Here is a 17,804-nt window from a genome sequence, read left to right on the forward strand (position 1 = left end):
ATATTAACTTCACTGTGTGCTTAGAACCTCTCGATACCACAGTGTGAGAAAAGGATGTGGCAGCGGTGGGATTCGAACCCACGCCTCCGAAGAGACTGGAGCCTTAATCCAGCGCCTTAGACCGCTCGGCCACGCTACCCCGGTGGAACACAGGACAGAGTCATTTCATTATGAGGATGATTAAATTAAACTTTATGATATGATATGATAGTACTGGAGTATTTTTAATTTTACTTCACTACAATTCAGAGAAATTAATGTAGCCTACTTTTTACTCCACAACATTTATTTAACAGTTTGATTACTAGACAGATAACAGAGGTAGATTCTTAATAGATATAATAAAGGAGAAAAAATATAACCAGATAATATGTGATGATGTGTTATGAATTAAGCATCTGTAAGTAAAACTGTTTCAAATTGTCTCCCTGTACCTGATGAATCATTAGTGACGACTACCTAAAATTAATTAAGGCATCAATTATTAGGTCAATGAGGTATATTTTTATTAATTTCTGTAAGATAGCATATTTATTATGTTTGATATGTTTGTTTAAAAAAATAAACAGAATTATTTCTGTTGTTTGGATTTGTGTGTTTATGAGTGACAAAAAACGGTCAAAATAAGAGTTCTGGTATTATGAGTTGATGACTTGTTGTACGTGTCCAGTATATGTTTTGGTTTTATTAGTGCATTTTGTTTGAGGCTGTAATATGTGAAGATGTAAAGTGTTTCGGGATCAACTGTGAATGTGGAATATGTGGCCCAACGATGTGCAACTGCTCCTTTTCTCAACAATATTTACTGTTATTTACAGTAAATCATCAGTAAAATAATGAACACCCATTCATGTTTACATCTCTTACTGGTAAAATATTTAAAACAGCACAGAGATAAACAATGACAACACAAAAACTTTTTTACACTTTTATACCTCCAAGCATATTACATACAGTACATTCTTCCAACATAAGTGATTTAATATTTGGGGCAAAGTAAGTAAACCATCTTCTTTGTTTTGAATCTACAGGCCTTCCTTTTCATACAGCAAGAGTTGCTTAGCCATAGGGAAAGACTGAATTAAAGGAAAGAGGCGTCAGGATGACTAGCTTCATAAACAGACAGAGAGAAGAACAGAAACATGGAGATGAAATCCAGATCACACAAGGATCAGCACACACGCACACTGCAGCAAAACATTCTGTAATAAAAAATATGTAAACAGTAACAAGTCGGGTTGTTTCCTGAATGTGTAAAAAACAACCTGGGTAAAAGTCTGACACTTTAACTCTTGTGGCCATTTTGTCATGCAAGTATGTATCCAGAATTACTCCTCCATAAGCGCCCAAGCTTCTTCAGCTTTCATGTAGTACTGGTTAGCCAGCCTGCCTTTCATGGCCGCCATGGCAGCTTCTGCTGCTTCTGTAAACAGATCACCTGCAGGGAAAGAGGGTAGATGGTGAGATGTTAGTGTGGAGGCAGTGACTACAATGGCATCATGAAATTACCAATTACAAAAGAACAATTTTTAAAAAATACAGTGTCCTTGTCTGACATATGTTATTTCTCTGTATCACGAATGAGGCACTTTTGCAAAAGTTGTTGTTCTATGATTATGATAAACATTTATTTTTAAATATTTTAGTTAGTTATTATAGTTTAGATACTCAACATGCAAGTCATTGGCAGAAAAGTGGATTATGGTGCAGGATTGGTTTGACAAGTCTAGTCTGCACAGGGTGAGTGTTTAATACAGACTTTGACAGACTTATGTGCTGTATTATATATCATATAAAATGATGTCTGCTGTGTCAGTGTGGTGTCAAACCTGCTTTCTGTGGATCTGCTGTGAGGTTGTGTCCTCCTTCTTGGTACATCTCTGCCTCTCTGGCCAGCAGCAGGTAGCGAGGCTCGTCCTGCGTTCCATCGAACTCTCCCCCCTCGTCATAGTCTGTCATGTTCAGCACACTGTCATACCAGTGAATCGCTTCTTCCCAGTCCTGCTTTCTGAAGAATTCAGAAAAATGAAACTATAAAAATCTGTTAAACAAGACAGAAACGTTGAAAAAATATTCTGTATCAAGCTGTATAAAATCTCACAGCTAAATCCCACCAGGGGGCAGTATTATCATTAGCTTAGAACTCGGTCTTCTATTACTCAAAGAGGTTTTATTGCTTTAACATAACTCTTGCTAACCTGGCAGCGGGTAGATTAATTCCAGTATCAAGGGCTCTTGCTACTGTGATCATAGAAGATCTGTCCCCAGCCTCGGCAGCCTGAAGCAGATACTTGAAACCTTTCATCCTGTTTCCTGCATTATCCTGTCAACAATACAAATATGTCAGAATACAAAGGTGCAGACAAGACCAAAGTCAAAACAGCTAAAAAACACAGTTCACTGTACCTCCAGCTCCATGTCTGGCAATATGTGATGAGGCAGCTGTAGGTAGCACTGTCCCAAGGCAATGATGGCTTCCAGCTCCCCACACAGGGCAGCTCGCTCCAAGTGGAACATGGCAGAGTCCTGATCCCACTGCTCATCTTTTTCACAGAATCGACCTGCTTCATGGTACCGGACCATTGCCAGGTGGACCTGAGCAGGAGGAAGGAGAGCCAGAATATATTCAACACATGAAAAGGACCAAGTTGGGCTAATTCCCCTCCGGTCTCAACCAGTTAATGATTGATTAGTGATTAATAATTTTTCATTTCTGTTTTAGTGATGGAAGGTGTTGTATTCCTAATTCCAACATACACAATTACTGTTTTGGTTTTGAACCTGTAGCATGTGTTCACAATAAAAAAGTGATAAAATAAAGTATATGCCAACACACACGGTGAAAAACATTAATTTATAGGTGCACAAATATTTTGACATATATAGGCATGCATTTGTGGCATTTAGTTTGCAGTAGTTTAAAAGGAATTTATGTGACATTATATGTGGAATTCAATCAATTAGTATATTAGATTTCATACCACTGCAGTATGAAATACATCCACTGCTCATTCACTGCTTACTACAATTTGTATGGGAAGAGAAGTACTTTACAGAAATATTTCTATAGTTTCATTTCATGTTTGTATGCATGTAATTACAGTATTTGTGTAAAATAGTTGTGTGTGACTACTTGGTAGTGAGATATCAGCTACTTTGTATATAGCTAATTATCAGTATCAAGTCTTCCAGCGCATGCTTCCTGATGATTGATGATGATTAAATTTATAACAGGTGTTTTGTCTCTTTTCTTACTTTTCCAAGGATTGACTGGCCAATCTTCTTCTGCATCAGAGCGTTAAGTCGCTCCACCTCAGTGGCCACACAGGACGGTCGGTGGACGTGAGCACGAGATGAATGGTAGAAACTCCACTTCTCTTCTGTCAGCTGAGAACAAACAATCAAAATACAAGTAGACGAACGGGGTAAAAAGAGAAGGTTAGCAACTGTTTCACAATGATTTAAAAAAAAATTAATTGAATTATATTGAATTATAAATTATATGATGACGATAATAAATTAATAAAAATCTAGCTACACTACCAGGCGTGTACCTGTCCAGCAGCGTGTTTTAAATGTTAAATGACACAGATCTGCTGGAGGAGTACACCCCTGTTGGGCTGTCACTCACTGAATGCAAAATCATGTAAAGCACAGGAACATGAGCACACACACAATGTTATTATGGAAAGACATAGTAGTAAGATGGTGGAGTTGGTGAAACAGAGGTAGATGGTGTTTCAGTTCCAAATGTCATTTTTAATTTCTTTTTTGCTTTTTCTGTTTTCATCCAATCTAGTTGAAAACAAAAAAGAACGTGTGCACATGGGAACAGCGGCAGCTACTTTGATTAACTGCTCAAATCTTAACTTTAGAATCATGCTTGACACATTTTCAGCAACGATATACAGCAGCTTTACAGCAATCTGACTGCACAGCACAGCACAGGGAAATGTCTGGCCTACGACTGCCCATGCAAGTAATCACCCATTTGTCGTCAGGAGTGTATGAATTTAAGTTTGCAGAGACTCTTGGAGGAGCTACCATCTTCCTCTAATGGAGGAACAAAGAGGAAGAGCAAGAGGAGCTAGATTAGATGAAGAGTGAGGTTTTTCTTTTATTGTTAAGCAAGTGATGAGAGAAAAAAAAGAATGAAGACAAGATGATGAAAGGTAAAGATGATAAAGGGTTATTTGATTATGACTGAGGTGAGGATGATGTCTACACACGGTATTCTCTATGTTTGTTTACCCGTCTGACACTGTCCTCATCCGACTCGGAATAATGTCTGTGGTAGCGATGATAGGCCTATGTGATGATACAACATGCATCATAAAATCTACTGCCAATTCTGAATCATTAACAGCTTCTCAGAGGACTGAAGGACAAAGTCAATACATAAAGCAACACGGAAAGTGTAACATGTCAGGGCTAAGATAATATTCCAGCGTATGCTTACAAATGTGAATTAGTTCTAGCTAATATATTTGTTTGACTTAATATGTATACTAGGTAATTATCAGGCTCATTTACAAATGCATTTCCTGGTCCCTGTTTCTTTAAAAGACTAATTCAGAGGTGTAAATAGGTCTGATTGGCCAAATTAAATCAAAAGAAGGGCAAAAGAAGTCTTTACCCCATCTACGTGGTCATTGGGATCACCTTCACTCCTCCTCTCGCTGGGATAGCCACTGTCACCGCCGCTTTCAGAATCCTAAAGACAGAACTTAAACATCAGTGTTGTACTGTAGTGGGGCAGTACTGCAGTCAAAACTGTTACTGTAACAAGACTTGGACTCAAGACTCAGTCATCCAATCATGTTTTCTTCAGCTGAGAAGCATCTAATAAATCCAGTCTTTCTTTCCTTGCATTGATAGTGAAACCCTAATTAATAGGTCTATTTATTAAAACATCTCCCTCGACAGTATGACCTCCATTCATATTATCAAAAAAGGTGATTTAACATCCAGAACAAATATTGCTTGAGCATCTAGCACTCAACATGCTCACTCCTTTAGAACAATTAGGCTATGACATAATATTTGCCAAAAGTTATTTTTCTATGTTTCTGGAGTCACGTTCAGTGAGATATTGCTCACCTTGTGTTCTCCTGTGTTGTTGTTGTTGTTACTAAGTCGTTCATGTTCATACATTCCAGTAAAGGATAAGCCTGTAAAATGTAGGAACAATAAGAAAACTACTTACAACACGGACACCTTGCTCAGCTACATAAAATATACTGTTAAAAGTGTGAAGTATGTAGTAATGGAGCGATGTCCGTGTACATACTGATAGGCGACTTGCCCATAGAACCAGGCGCAGTTAGAGGTGAGCATGGGATTGACTCTGCGTCGCTCATATTCTCGTCTGCAGACGAAGTCTCAGACAGGCGGGATAACAGCGGAGGTGCCCGGCTTGTTGACAAAGTACGTACCCGGGGAGAACCACATGGCTCCTCACAACCTCTTAGCACCGTCTGGGCCGACTTCTGAAATAAAACAAAAAAAACTGAGTTCGAAGAGGAAAGAAATTCAAGCAGTGGATGATAAGTACGATAAGTAACCTTTGGAAAAGAGGTTGTTAACCTGAAATACTTTTTCATACTTTTACTCTATGAACTTTAGGGGGTATTTTTAGCCTGACCTGCTGCTGATTTCTAACCCTGGCTTTCACATTATTACTCTATGAAAATGTTAAAATTACAAGCAGTTTGTTGGTGCAGTCCAGCTGAGACTTCTCTGCAGGAGACAGGTCAAATGGTGTCAGACCCATACTCTTACAAATCTTGTTACACAGGTGGGAGTGGAAGAACAGCGCCATGCCTCGCACACCTGGAACACAGATATGATTGAGGTGGTGGTTCTTCTATTATTTCTAGTCAGACATCACACAGGTATCCTTATTTGTCTGTGTAGGAATTGTACCTAGATTTCCATCTCCAAAGTCGGTTCCCTTCTCTGTATGGATCTGAGGGTCGGTGTAAAGATCTCCCACTCCCTGGATGTCCACCACGATCAGCTGGTGTCCCGACCGCTCAAAGGAAAAGTGACTGAAAGCCTGAGGGATACAAAAGCAAATGAATCGTGAACGATTTAACGATCTCGACCACATTTATTAACCAAAGGTGACGTCACTCACCTGTGGCGTGAGTCGGATGTTGTCGTCCCTCACGAAACCAGAGTTGGAGTTGTATTTGATGTACTTGCCCTCAATGTAATGTTCCAGATGGAAGAGAGGTTTACCGGGTCTGTTTGCCATCTCCACCACACACATCTGCATGATGTCCACCTGAGGGTTTTAAATGGGTCATGGATTAGAAAGGGATAAACAAAAGTCCCTCACACATTAACTGCACGATTACAATTAGAAATATACGTAAAATATACTTATCTCACAATTTTAAGACAAAGTACATGCTTAAGTGCTTTGTCAACAACCTACTCACACTACTTGTGAACTAATAGTTTTTAACCACATTCACATACACAGTGTCTGTACAGTACAATGGTAAACAGATTTTGGACTATTGTTCAGTAAAAACAAGACATATGAAGATGTCACTCTTGGACTCTGCCAAGTTGTGGTAGATGTTTTCTTTGACATTTCATCGAGGAAATGATTAATTGATTAACCCTGAATCAATAAACATTGGCTGCAGTTCTAAATCTATAATTACAAGAGCTCGACTGTGCTGCCAGGCACGTTTTTTTCCACAGTGTCTGCTCTTTCATACCTGTTTGGGAGGTCGATGGCGGTTGTACTCTTCTCCCCAGAGCTTCGCCTCCATCTGCAGCCTGACGTCTTCAAAGTAAACATTTCTGTCCACCGTCTCCATGTAACGCTTGGACACATAGTTAGATGCTGACTTCCAGTTGCTGCTGTGTGAGAAATTAGACAACTTCTTCCTGCAAGAAAATGAACAAATATAGTCTTGAGCAACACACAAATACATTTACATGCATCCATAGTACAATATTTCAACAAAACCATTACACTCAATTTATTTATGTTTAATTATCTCATTGTTTCATTTCATTTCAATGGACCTACAGGACTTGTAGGACTTGTAAGAATGGCTGATCATGCACGGCCACGGGTCTTTGGTCAACAAACGCCTCAGGAAAAAATGCAATCTCTGTGGTTTTTATTACTCTTTAAGTTAAATATGATAGTCAGTCTACCGCTAATACAGAGCTATTTTCATGTGCAGCACCCATTCAAAGGTGCGGGAGAGAGGAGTGACCCTGTGCCAAGTGTGCTAAAGTTACACATGTACAAATTCAACAGGAATAATATGTGTGGACTTTTAGGGAGTAAATAGCGAGCACATGCCCGTGAAATTCTAGCACACATACCAATGAAACACTTGCCTACATGCATATCAAACATTAACGAATGTAATCAGAACTGGGACAGTTATTTTGTCATACACACGATCTCTGATGCTGCTCCTTATTCTCGCACACAACTCCCATTCATACCTTTCACAATAATAGTCCTAGCTCTATACTACACTTAATTGACATTTGACTATCTTCCAGTTATAATGACTTATAAAGTCATTCCAGTTATAAAGTTATAACTTTCTGTACACTCTGATATTTCATGTTCTTATTGAATTGTTTCATATAAATGAATATTTCACAAATATGTATTTGTATTTTATATGCATATGTGTGCATTTCAGATATGTGTGTGAGTATTTCCAATGAGTGTAAACTACCATTTATTTTCTAAAGGGTCTCTATAGAACAACACACCACATTTCATATTAATTGGTGTTCTTAATCAGGATCTAACTTGTTTGGGGTGGTAAGGAGTGGGAGATTAGAGTATTTTCCTGCACAGAGGGTCACCAGAGAGGAATTCTTGTGGGGGATACTGCAACAGCGAACAGCTAAAATGTGTGTGTGGGGGATGGTGGTTGCCTCTTTTTTGCAACTCCCACAGAACTGAGGATCAAACATTAACAATCAGACTAGACTCGACTATTGTCCCTTTTCCCATTGACTCTGAGAGGTCATGCAGAAGTTAAAACAGACTGAAGCAGTGTTAACAACATACACCTAGATTCTGTTTTATCAAGCAGGAAGCCAAGCCAGCAAAACTATGAAAAACAAAGCCTAAAAATAAAGCCTGTGTGCCATCATGGAAAACTCTGAAGTTCATACTAGTTCAGTGTGATATTCTCAGTTGTACCATCTTTAGCTCTGAAACTACGGAACCCGTCAGCAGCTTTCCCCCAGAGTCAAAGCAAGACATGTGGGGAATGTGGACCTGCACAGTGTGTAGGCAACAATCTGTAAGAGCAGTACTATTCTGCTTTGTTTAAAGAGAGACTACAACAGCAACAGCCACTGCATGAAAACTGATGAACACACAAAAATAGTCCTTACGTTCTGAAGCACTCTCTCATGGCCCCTTTCCCAAACGGCTGTGAGAAACCAGGCAGAGGAAAAGAGATTAGAGACCACAAGACTCTGTGGTGTGCAATTGTGTTGCTTAAATATTGGGAAATATGTCCGTTAGTTAAAGATGAGTAATACCTGGGCAGCCATCTTGATGTGGACCTTGTCTTGAGCCCATTCTCCTGTGACAGCATTGTACCTGCAAAGAAGTTGAAACCAGTGAATAAGTGCTATTTTTGCATTAAAGAATTACATAAATGTTTAATCAATTATATGATTTTGTCGATCATGCTTTTCCCAGTCTTAGTCAGCTAATGACTGCAACTCTGCATAAATAGTTTCTCTATCAAAACAACTGTCGACTGCAGCTCAGTATTTGCATGAAGGGACTGCTTTAGCATGTGTGGACTGTTTAACGTCACACACCAGACCCCGTGACCCTGCTCTGTAGGAAGAAAATGCCACTTGTTTGTGTTTTTCACCTGTTACATGACAAATCACTCAGTTAGAAGGTCTACCACAGTAAATCAACTGCCTTGTTAAGGCCAATATTGTCACACCACGATCAATAAACTAAGCACAGCAACATAAAACATTCAGTTAGTGGCTAAAAGAGCACATTTTCAAGTCTACCCTGTGTGAAAGAGTTTAACCTGTCAACATGACAAATTCTTACCACAGAGGCACACAAAGTGCCTAGCTTCCTCTCTACGGAAAAGAACAAGTAGAGAACAATGGAGCAGAAAGGCAGTGTGTGTTTTCATTCCAAACCAAGTCTATTTAGTCAGTGCTCATTTGCTCTTGAATTTAGGTTTAAATGTAGTTTTATTTAGTTTAAGTTGCTTTAGAAGAAGTCCTGCTGTCAATATGTTGATACAAATTATCTGTACACATTGCATATCTAGGTCAGTGTGTCTGTGTGGCTTGGCGAGGAGTGTGTATCTTGAGTAGTTAATGAATGCTGAAGCTGCAAGTATTCCCAGCTGAAACCCGAGTGGTTTTGGAAACTTAGTGCTAAGCCCTCCTTCTCCACTCCCATGTCCACAATAGAGCAAAGCGGTGTTCCCTATTCCAAATCTAATCTTCAGTCTTTTTTGCCAGCAAGCTGTTGGAGCCAGGGAACACGGTGTACTATGTACTTTCATTCCACTAAGTTCATACTATGGGGCAGGGATAAGACAGAGAAGGAGGAGTGAGCTGGGTAAAATTAGCACATGAAAAAAAGCACGAGGGCAAATCCCAGCTCCTGACAATCCCTACTCTTTCCACGTCCCTACACTGTATGTTACGTAACACACACAAACAGGTAAAGGAATTTCTTTTCCTCCCGCTTTCATGCCCACACACATTTCTACCATTTTTTCTACTCTTCCCTTGTTTGTGAAGTTTGTTTATTTACCCATCATACTGGCAATGATATTTGGGTGTGCACTCAGTGTCCCACCCACAGTATGAGATAATAAAAAGTACCGGATGGGGCAAAGGACGTCAGCATGTCATCTGTGAAGGGGCAGTTTGTCAACAGTTAAGATTGGTACCACTGACCGAGATATGAGGCAACTGTGAGGCCTGCAGCCACTCCTATAAGAAACTGGCTTTTATATTACTTTATTACTAACTGTGGGTCAGATGAGCGTGTAATAACCTCATTAAACAGCCGCCATGCAGCTAAAACGTCAGTTAATGCAAGTTTAATTCAAGATGTTGAACAATTATTTAGCCTGGAACATACCGCTCCTGAAACACGTAGCTTTAGAAACCATTAGCAACCACACTGCCATTTAACATTTAACACAGTCTTTCATACCTGTAACGAATGCAGAGTTCAGTCTCAATGTCCTCCAGGTGAAACTCTGCCCAGGGGTCAGGCATTGCTCTGGCTTTTTGTATTGCATGTTTCCACGTCTCCTGTCACAGTGAATAAATACTCATCTTATTAGCTGATAGTATTTGTTTTTATGCAAAAGAAACGTAAGAATACAAAAAGAAAAACATGAAAAGCGGGTCTAAAACAGAAATATGGCAGCAGTTACAAGCTGTTTTTCAAGTTTTTGCCTTTAGCTTAGAGCAAGTAACAACAAGTCAGATCATTTATCATCAAACAAAACTCAGGGACACACCAGTGTAAACTATTGCCTGGTCTATGGGTGACAATTGTTTGTAACTGCTCTAAGGGTATGCAAAAGAAGAAGAAGGGAAGTTTGAAGAGGAAGGAAGAAAACAAGTAATTCAAGAAGTAAAACGACAAGAAGAAAGTGCACACTCATTAAAATGACACTGAAATCTTAGTTAACAAAAAACTGTTTATGGCAGCATAAACTAAATGTATCAACCTAAGGTTGAAACAAGTCTCAATTTCCTTGTAGTTTAAAAGGTTTTCCGCTACTTCAAATTGAAACTAATACAGGATGTGTCAAGCCATCTGCAGTTGAGCTATTTACAAAAAATAACTTTCTAAGTAGGATCCATGAATCAAATGTCATCAGTAATCCAAGCCTACTGCAGTAACTCAAGCCCTGACCCATCCTGTACTTTACAGCAGCACGTCGCCCTCGTATACCACCAGTCACTGTCCAGCAGACGTCTAAGACATGTTTATATTTAGAGCAAAGGACTTAAACGAAGCAAAATGAGAGTCACTTCTGTTTGCGATGAGGAGCAGGTGACTCGTCTTACGTCAGCTCTCGTTCAACTGTGGGTCTGATGTGTCGTCAGCTACATGACTGTGTCGTCACAAATGGTGCTGAAAACACACAGCCCAGAATGCACTTTTGACTTCGGTCATCATCTAAAACTAAATTTCAAGCAGCAGCATGTTTAATAGATAAATAAGATCTCTTTAACCAAAACTCTTGCTGGACAATAAAGCATTTTTGAGTGCAGTTCTTTAACAACAATCTAACATTTCTGTTGTTTGTGGTAGTTAAGGAATTAAAGGAATACATTCTGAAAAAGGGAAGGATGCACTGATAAGGATTCACACAACATCAACAAAGAGAGTAAAGGCAGTTATAAGGAATGAGAATGGGTGAAAAGTCTACAGGAGAAAAGACATTCCAAAAAAAAAGTGAATTACAGAGTGGAATGAGGAGAAGGAGGCGTAGATGGTCACTGGTGAAGAGGGAGAGAGGGAAAAAAACAATCTGATCTGTAACATACCCGTGCGCTCTCAGACAAAACCTTGTATGACCGAGGCTGTGCCACTGTTTCACTTTCGTTCTATTTAGAGAGGTGAAGAAAACGAATAGCTTTTCATCAGCAAACACATTATGCAGCATTACTTCAAATTACATTAATTACCTAGACACTTTACACAACAACAATACACAAAAAATAAAAAAGGCCATTCACCCAAAAGTTGGCTGGTGTACAGGGGCTCTGACAAAGACCAGCGTTTTCTCTCTCTCTTTCAGATTCAGAACAGTGAGAGCTTTGTTTACACACACCCTCATGATACGAGGTGAAAAAACACTCTGGCAGTTCCTGTTCTTAAAGGTAGCTGACCAGCTTTCCACTTCCATAAACAGATAGACACATACATACAAACAAACAGCACACACACACACACACACACACACACAAGTACATGACTGCAGGCTGCTGAGATCAAATGTCCTTATTAGGTAAAGAGCTGTTCTCACACATGATGCATAACCACAACACATGTAATACAGCTGTTTTTGCATTACATTACACTAATCACTAAACAATCCTCCAGCACTTGATCTCAACATTTGATGACCTTGCTCCCTCTCCTGTTAAACTGGCATTATGTTGTCAGGGACATAGCTCACCTTGTACAAAAAACTGCTCTTAGGAAGAGAGTTTGATAGCTGCCGGTCGTTAACTAGATTTTTCAAGTAATGACAGATTTCTTTGGATGAGTCGTCCAGGATGGGGCAGATGAAGTGTTCTTCGTCATCGTCATCACTGGCGTTGGCATCACTGAGAGAGGATGCCCGTTGCTTAGGGGCTCGTCGTTGCACATAGGGTCTACTAGCACTGCCCTCCTCCTCCATGCTAAACATCAGTTCGTCCTCCATGATGTCTGCTACTGTTGTGTTGACAGAGAAAACACACGAGTAGAAAATACAGCCACACACAGACAATGTGAAGATAATTAATGGCAGTTATTATATTATGTGTTCACAACAACCTTGCATCATGACATGGCTGCACAACTGTGCATCTCATATTGTGTAATTATAACTTTATCTGAGTTGTCGTTCAAATGGCTGCACCATGGAATCTGAATAATATGCATAAACTAGTGAAAATATACAAGCTACATATGCAATGTGGATTTAGATAGTAGATTGTTAGCATTAGCATGAAAAAGCTTGAAGTTATACAATGTTATTAAGCAATTTTAGGCACAAATCTTTAAACTGCAAATTGAGGCAGTAGTGTTTACATTATTGTTTTCTATTGAAGTAATACCCTGCTGGCAAACACACACCTACACATACACACACACACACACACACACACACACACACACACACACACACACACACACACACACACTACACAAACAAGCTCTGCGCTGCTTGTGGAACAATGTGCTCCCACTGAAATCATGCAGCAGCCAACAAGCAACCGTGGACATGTTTACAACATGGATGCTGTGCTAAACTACGGCATTCTGCAATGCAATTTCCTCCAAAAGTTTTAGTGTGGTGTATTGTGACTTGCAATACTTGACTCTATAAGATGCACGCATCAAATAAACGACCAACCTTCAAAACAGAGGCACAAATCTCCGTCTTGACAGACTGTGACAGCGTGTCAGTCACCTCGGTCCGCTACCGTCGATCGCTTTCGGTCAGAAGTTAAAGAGACAGCACTGTAGCGGCTGTACTTGAACTCTACTCCGAGACCAGACCAAACCCAACAACAGTGGCTCGGTCCTGGTTCTCCAGTGTCTCCTAAAGGTCCGGGGAGGTGTCTTGGAGCGGACTGTGCCCTCAGGTTCACTCCACCACGGCGACGTGCGCTCTCTGCACGTACCAGTGTTCCCTCGTAGCCACGCCCATGCCTGCTGCTGCTTTCAAAACTAGAGGAAATGTGAGACTGCATGGAGGCGAAAACACTTGCAGTAGTCCTTAACGGGCCCACCTTTTACAGACTAGCTAAAGCACCGGTGCTTGTATTTTATAAGTCAAGTATAGTTTAAGAGCCTAATATTGTGGTCATACATATTGATTTATGCCTTTCCTTTTATTCGTGCCTTCAGTTTTAAGAGTTAGAGTTTCTGTTGGTGATTCAAAGCAGCGACAGACCTACTATTTACGAAGAGCATTTGAAAGCAGCATGGATACTCCGCTACCCGAGTAATCAACCTCATGGGAAAACTGACAGATCTTCGTCAATACTTTTACTATAAATATGCCTCAAATATTAGGTACCGAGCATCAACATGGGAAAGAGCACGCAGCATAATGCAAACAAAAGCGAACGTACTCATTGCCGAGAAACATCACCATTGAGACCAGTGTAGCTAGCTAGCTAAGCTAATATCAGCTAAACTAGCGTTACTTGGACAACCTCAGTATGAATGAATACGAAAAGAAAAAGTGTTAATAACAAAACAGCGTTTGGTAATTAACTCTAGCTCCCCAGGCTAATACAAAACTAAAAATATATGATTAAATAATTAAGGCTGGGTGAAGATAACGTGTAGGAAATTATTACCCACATCAGTTGCGTTGTATTAGATTAGTATCAGGGTGGATTTAGCTAGAGCAGATGTAATTCTGTCTCTGGTCTAGACCAGGTCAACACATGTGTAACATTACAAACCGTGACGTTAGTGGTCCCGTGTAACACTCACTGTTCACCTTGTAAAATAAAACGACTCACCTTGTTACATTAATTTGCAGCGACATGCATTTGGTTGGGATTAAGGCTAATAAAGTGCTAACTGCAGGTAGCTAGCTTGGCTAGGTTAACGTTAGAATCTTTAGTCATTGTTTTGATTTAAAAAAAAAAACGGTCAGTAAATAAACACATAAAACGATATTTAATATATCCTAAACATCATATCCAGTGTTATTTTGTACCGTTAGCAAGAAATCAAAACGAGCTACAGCTATAACTTATTTAGTCCTAGGTCGAGACGTCGTGGTAGCGTGGCCGAGTGGTCTAAGGCGCTGGATTTAGGCTCCAGTCATTTCGATGGCGTGGGTTCGAATCCCACCGCTGCCAGAACCTTTTTGTATGTTTGTACTTCTATAAACAAACAGTAGCAATGTGTAAACAAACCCACCGTCGGTTTTTTAATAAGGAAGGTCATGCATGACTGATAAACACAGGTCCATGTGCAAGCTTCTGCACGATCCATGGGGATCGCAGTGATACAGCTATGCCATCTTGTGTTCTGTATAGTTACCGCACTGTGAATCATTTGAAAATATCAATACACAGTTGTGTACACAAATGTAAATGTATTTATATATCATAATATTTTATAATGGTGCAGATGAAAAAGGCCACAGTAGATTTTTCCAACATGGTCGTGCCTCTTCCAACCAGCATAACACAAAGACAGAAACCTCTCAAGTGGAACCACTACAACTCCTCTAAATCTGCCAGAAAATGTTGTCCTTAGTAGCACAATATTCCTTATAGTAAGAGGTTCAGATTATGAGAAAATTCAAAACAGAATACAAACTGTTTATTTTTTGGCAGCATAGCATTGTCTCTGTAAAAGTCTTTAATAAGAAACACTGTAGAGTAGATTATCTCTATATCTTTTGGAAAAATTGTACAGAGCAATATAAAATAAATAAAAAAGGAATCCAACTTTGACAAATGACAGTGGATTAATATGTTTAATGCAATTTAATAGTAATTTAAAAGTGATTTAGTATTTGTCCCATGTTCAATGTTCTTTAATTTATATATATATACATTTAGTCTGTGTAAATATTCTATGATTCGTTGTAGCTATAGAACTACACATCTTCGAGATATCAAGTTTCATTGTGGCCTGTGTTTTTCCTTCAAATACTGTGAAGCCACAAATTTCATTTTTTCGATGGCCAGCTGGGTATCTTCAGCGGATATCCCTAGATGCCACACAGCTCGTATTGAATTTCCAAAATAAGAGCACATGAGAACTTGTATACCCTGTCCCAGAGCAGCTTCTTCTCCCTCACAAACCTGACCCATGCGGGCACAGAATTCAGAGGGATTCAAACTGGGGTCCCGCAGACTGAACCGCAGGATGTTTGTCTCCACAGCAGCCATCTCCACAGAAAACAGATTAGGTTTGCACTCGAGCAGAGCTGGGTAAGGAGAAAAGGCAGTGAAGAAGACACTTTGAGTATAAACATAATGGCATCCAGTTAATGATTACATTTTTATAGACAGAAACACACACTACCTACCTTGAGCAAAGGTTTTTGCATTGTGGTGATCCTCTTCCAGCCTCTTGACCATATTTAGTAAAGACAATTGTCCAGCTGCTGCTAGTATACCAGCTTGCCGCATCCCCCCACCTAGGGCTTTACGGCACCGTACTGCCTGGGATATGAACTCTTTGGGTCCAGCCAGAATGGAGCCCACAGGGGCACCCAAGCCCTGTTGCACAGTATAATGAAAATTTGACTTTTGACTCACACATTTTCTACAATTCATAAAGAATTTTCTTAATATCACTTCATAAAATAGTATGTTCTTATTTATTGTATGTTTGTTTTCAGCAGTGTCACCTTGGACAGACACACACTAGCTGTGTGTGCGTGCTGCAGTATAGTGGATGGAGGTACCCCCAAGGCTACAGCAGCGTTCATCACCCTGGCTCCATCCATGTGAACTGCCAGACCATGTTTGTCGGCTAAAGCGCGCACCTTGGAGATGAAAACAAACCACGCTAAGATGGAGAAGGCAAGTGTCATAGCTGCTTTCACACGCTGACATAAAAGCTTTTCCTCAGCATGAGCTTTGCTGACACAAGATATGGTGTTCCTGACTACACTTATGTTTCAAAAACAAATTGCACACACACACACCTCCTGCAGGAAGGTCAGAGGCAGGACACGTCCTCCTTTTATATTGTGTGTGTTCTCTACACATATGAGGCGTGAGCGAGGGTAGTGGGCGTCAGGGAAGTCATGGCGGATCTTTGACTCCAGCTGCTTCAAGTCAAATGTTCCATCGGGAAGGGTGGTCACTGTGGTGGAGTGGACACCAGCCAGCTGTGTCAACACATAAAAACACACTGAGTTCCTGGAAGTAAGTAAAGAGTAAACTGCAGATGATGAGAGAAGAAAAGGCCCGACTACAAGAGGTAACTGCTCAGTTTAACTCACATGTGCACTGCTTCCTTGCTCATAAATGTGTATATGGCACAGATCGCCCACAATCATTTCATCACCACGCTCCCTGCAGTGCGCCATCACTGGTTGATGACATGTATAAACCTTTATGACCATTCTGAACTTAAAGAATTGATTATTGCTCTGTCAGGACGAGTAGAGCTCACCTGCAATAAGGTTACTCATGGTTCCACTGGGGACGAACAATGCAGCCTCCATCCCAAACATATCAGCGGCAATCTTCTGTAAATCTAAAGAAATTAGTGAAATGTTGCAAGATTTAGCAAGTAAAAGTGCAGATATGCATGCATTTGTATTTTAAATCATGTCAACAATCCCTCCTTGCTTCCCTATATGCTAGGTAAGCGTAAATAAGGCGGGAGGGTGTCTGTTCTGTGAAGCAGATTTTAACAGTTCTAACTAATTTTATTTTATGGGACATACAAATAATTAGATAATGTAATATAATATAATATAATATAATATAATATAATATAATATAATATAATATAATATAATATAATATAATATAATATAATGTAGATAACCTGCTGCTTTACCTAAATAATGAATGAATGAAGTCTGGTGGCAACTCGCTGAATAGATTGTGTACTTAGTTAATTACATAGTTGTTGTTACAGAATCATTCAATCAATTCATTAATAAGTTAGTTCGTTTTATATAAATTTAAAAAAACTTTATTTGCCCACAATGGGGAAATTGCATTATAAAACATTATATAAGTTCTCATTTAGACCATTTATTGTCGGGTCTTCTCCCATCACATCATCTCCGACCTCGGCCTCCGACATGGCCTGGCGCATCGCCGGTCCGGGCTTGGTCACCGTGTCGCTGCGGAGGTCCACCAGGCGGACATGAGCTGCCCCGCCCGGCCTGGAAAACCTGGGTGTCCCGGTTTCATAGTAGCTCCTCGCGAAGCTCTGTCCCAGCACCGCGACTGCTGCATTTCGTGCCTGAAGTGATTTGTCTAAAGCGACAACACCGTGATTTAATAATTTAAACAAAGCCCTGCATGGAGCCGTCAAAGACATGGTGCTCCTCTTTTGTATTGAA

General features: G+C 40.0%; 2 protein-coding genes and 2 non-coding genes across 5 annotated transcripts; 1 reads left to right on the plus strand and 3 right to left on the minus strand.

Annotated features, from left to right (window-relative positions):
- Positions 1-57: 57 nt before the first annotated feature.
- Positions 58-139, minus strand: trnal-aag. Its single transcript has one exon. It is a non-coding gene; the product is annotated as a tRNA-Leu (tRNA).
- A 775-nt stretch (positions 140-914) lies between these two features.
- eef2k (eukaryotic elongation factor 2 kinase) lies at positions 915-13,426 on the minus strand. 2 transcript variants are annotated; one of them, XM_026351016.1, is made up of 19 exons: positions 13,149-13,426; positions 12,204-12,463; positions 11,569-11,628; positions 10,217-10,317; positions 8,548-8,608; positions 8,398-8,435; positions 6,735-6,906; positions 6,140-6,289; positions 5,926-6,058; positions 5,705-5,832; positions 5,291-5,489; positions 5,101-5,171; positions 4,637-4,714; positions 4,252-4,308; positions 3,256-3,387; positions 2,407-2,595; positions 2,199-2,323; positions 1,830-2,008; positions 915-1,438 (listed from the first exon to the last, which is right to left on the minus strand). In XM_026351016.1, exons 2-19 carry the CDS (start codon positions 12,450-12,452, stop codon positions 1,329-1,331), a joined length of 2,232 nt encoding a protein of 743 aa, XP_026206801.1. In that variant the 5' UTR covers positions 12,453-12,463; positions 13,149-13,426; the 3' UTR covers positions 915-1,328. The 2 variants fall into 2 exon arrangements, with proteins under 2 accessions (XP_026206801.1, XP_026206803.1); XM_026351018.1 differs by lacking the exons at positions 4,252-4,308; positions 13,149-13,426 and having other exon boundaries at positions 12,204-12,452.
- Positions 13,427-14,534: 1,108 nt separating this feature from the next.
- trnal-uag lies at positions 14,535-14,616 on the plus strand. Its single transcript has one exon. It is a non-coding gene; the product is annotated as a tRNA-Leu (tRNA).
- A 483-nt stretch (positions 14,617-15,099) lies between these two features.
- Positions 15,100-17,804, minus strand: tha1 (threonine aldolase 1). The gene is made up of 7 exons (XM_026351578.1): positions 17,488-17,804; positions 16,898-16,981; positions 16,725-16,813; positions 16,425-16,610; positions 16,125-16,262; positions 15,801-15,993; positions 15,100-15,698 (listed from the first exon to the last, which is right to left on the minus strand). The coding sequence occupies exons 1-7, from the start codon at positions 17,780-17,782 to the stop codon at positions 15,391-15,393; spliced, it is 1,293 nt and encodes a 430-aa protein (XP_026207363.1). The 5' UTR covers positions 17,783-17,804; the 3' UTR covers positions 15,100-15,390.

This window comes from Anabas testudineus, chromosome 19 (assembly GCF_900324465.2).
Source record: "Anabas testudineus chromosome 19, fAnaTes1.2, whole genome shotgun sequence".
NCBI classification, from domain to species: Eukaryota; Metazoa; Chordata; class Actinopteri; order Anabantiformes; family Anabantidae; genus Anabas; species Anabas testudineus.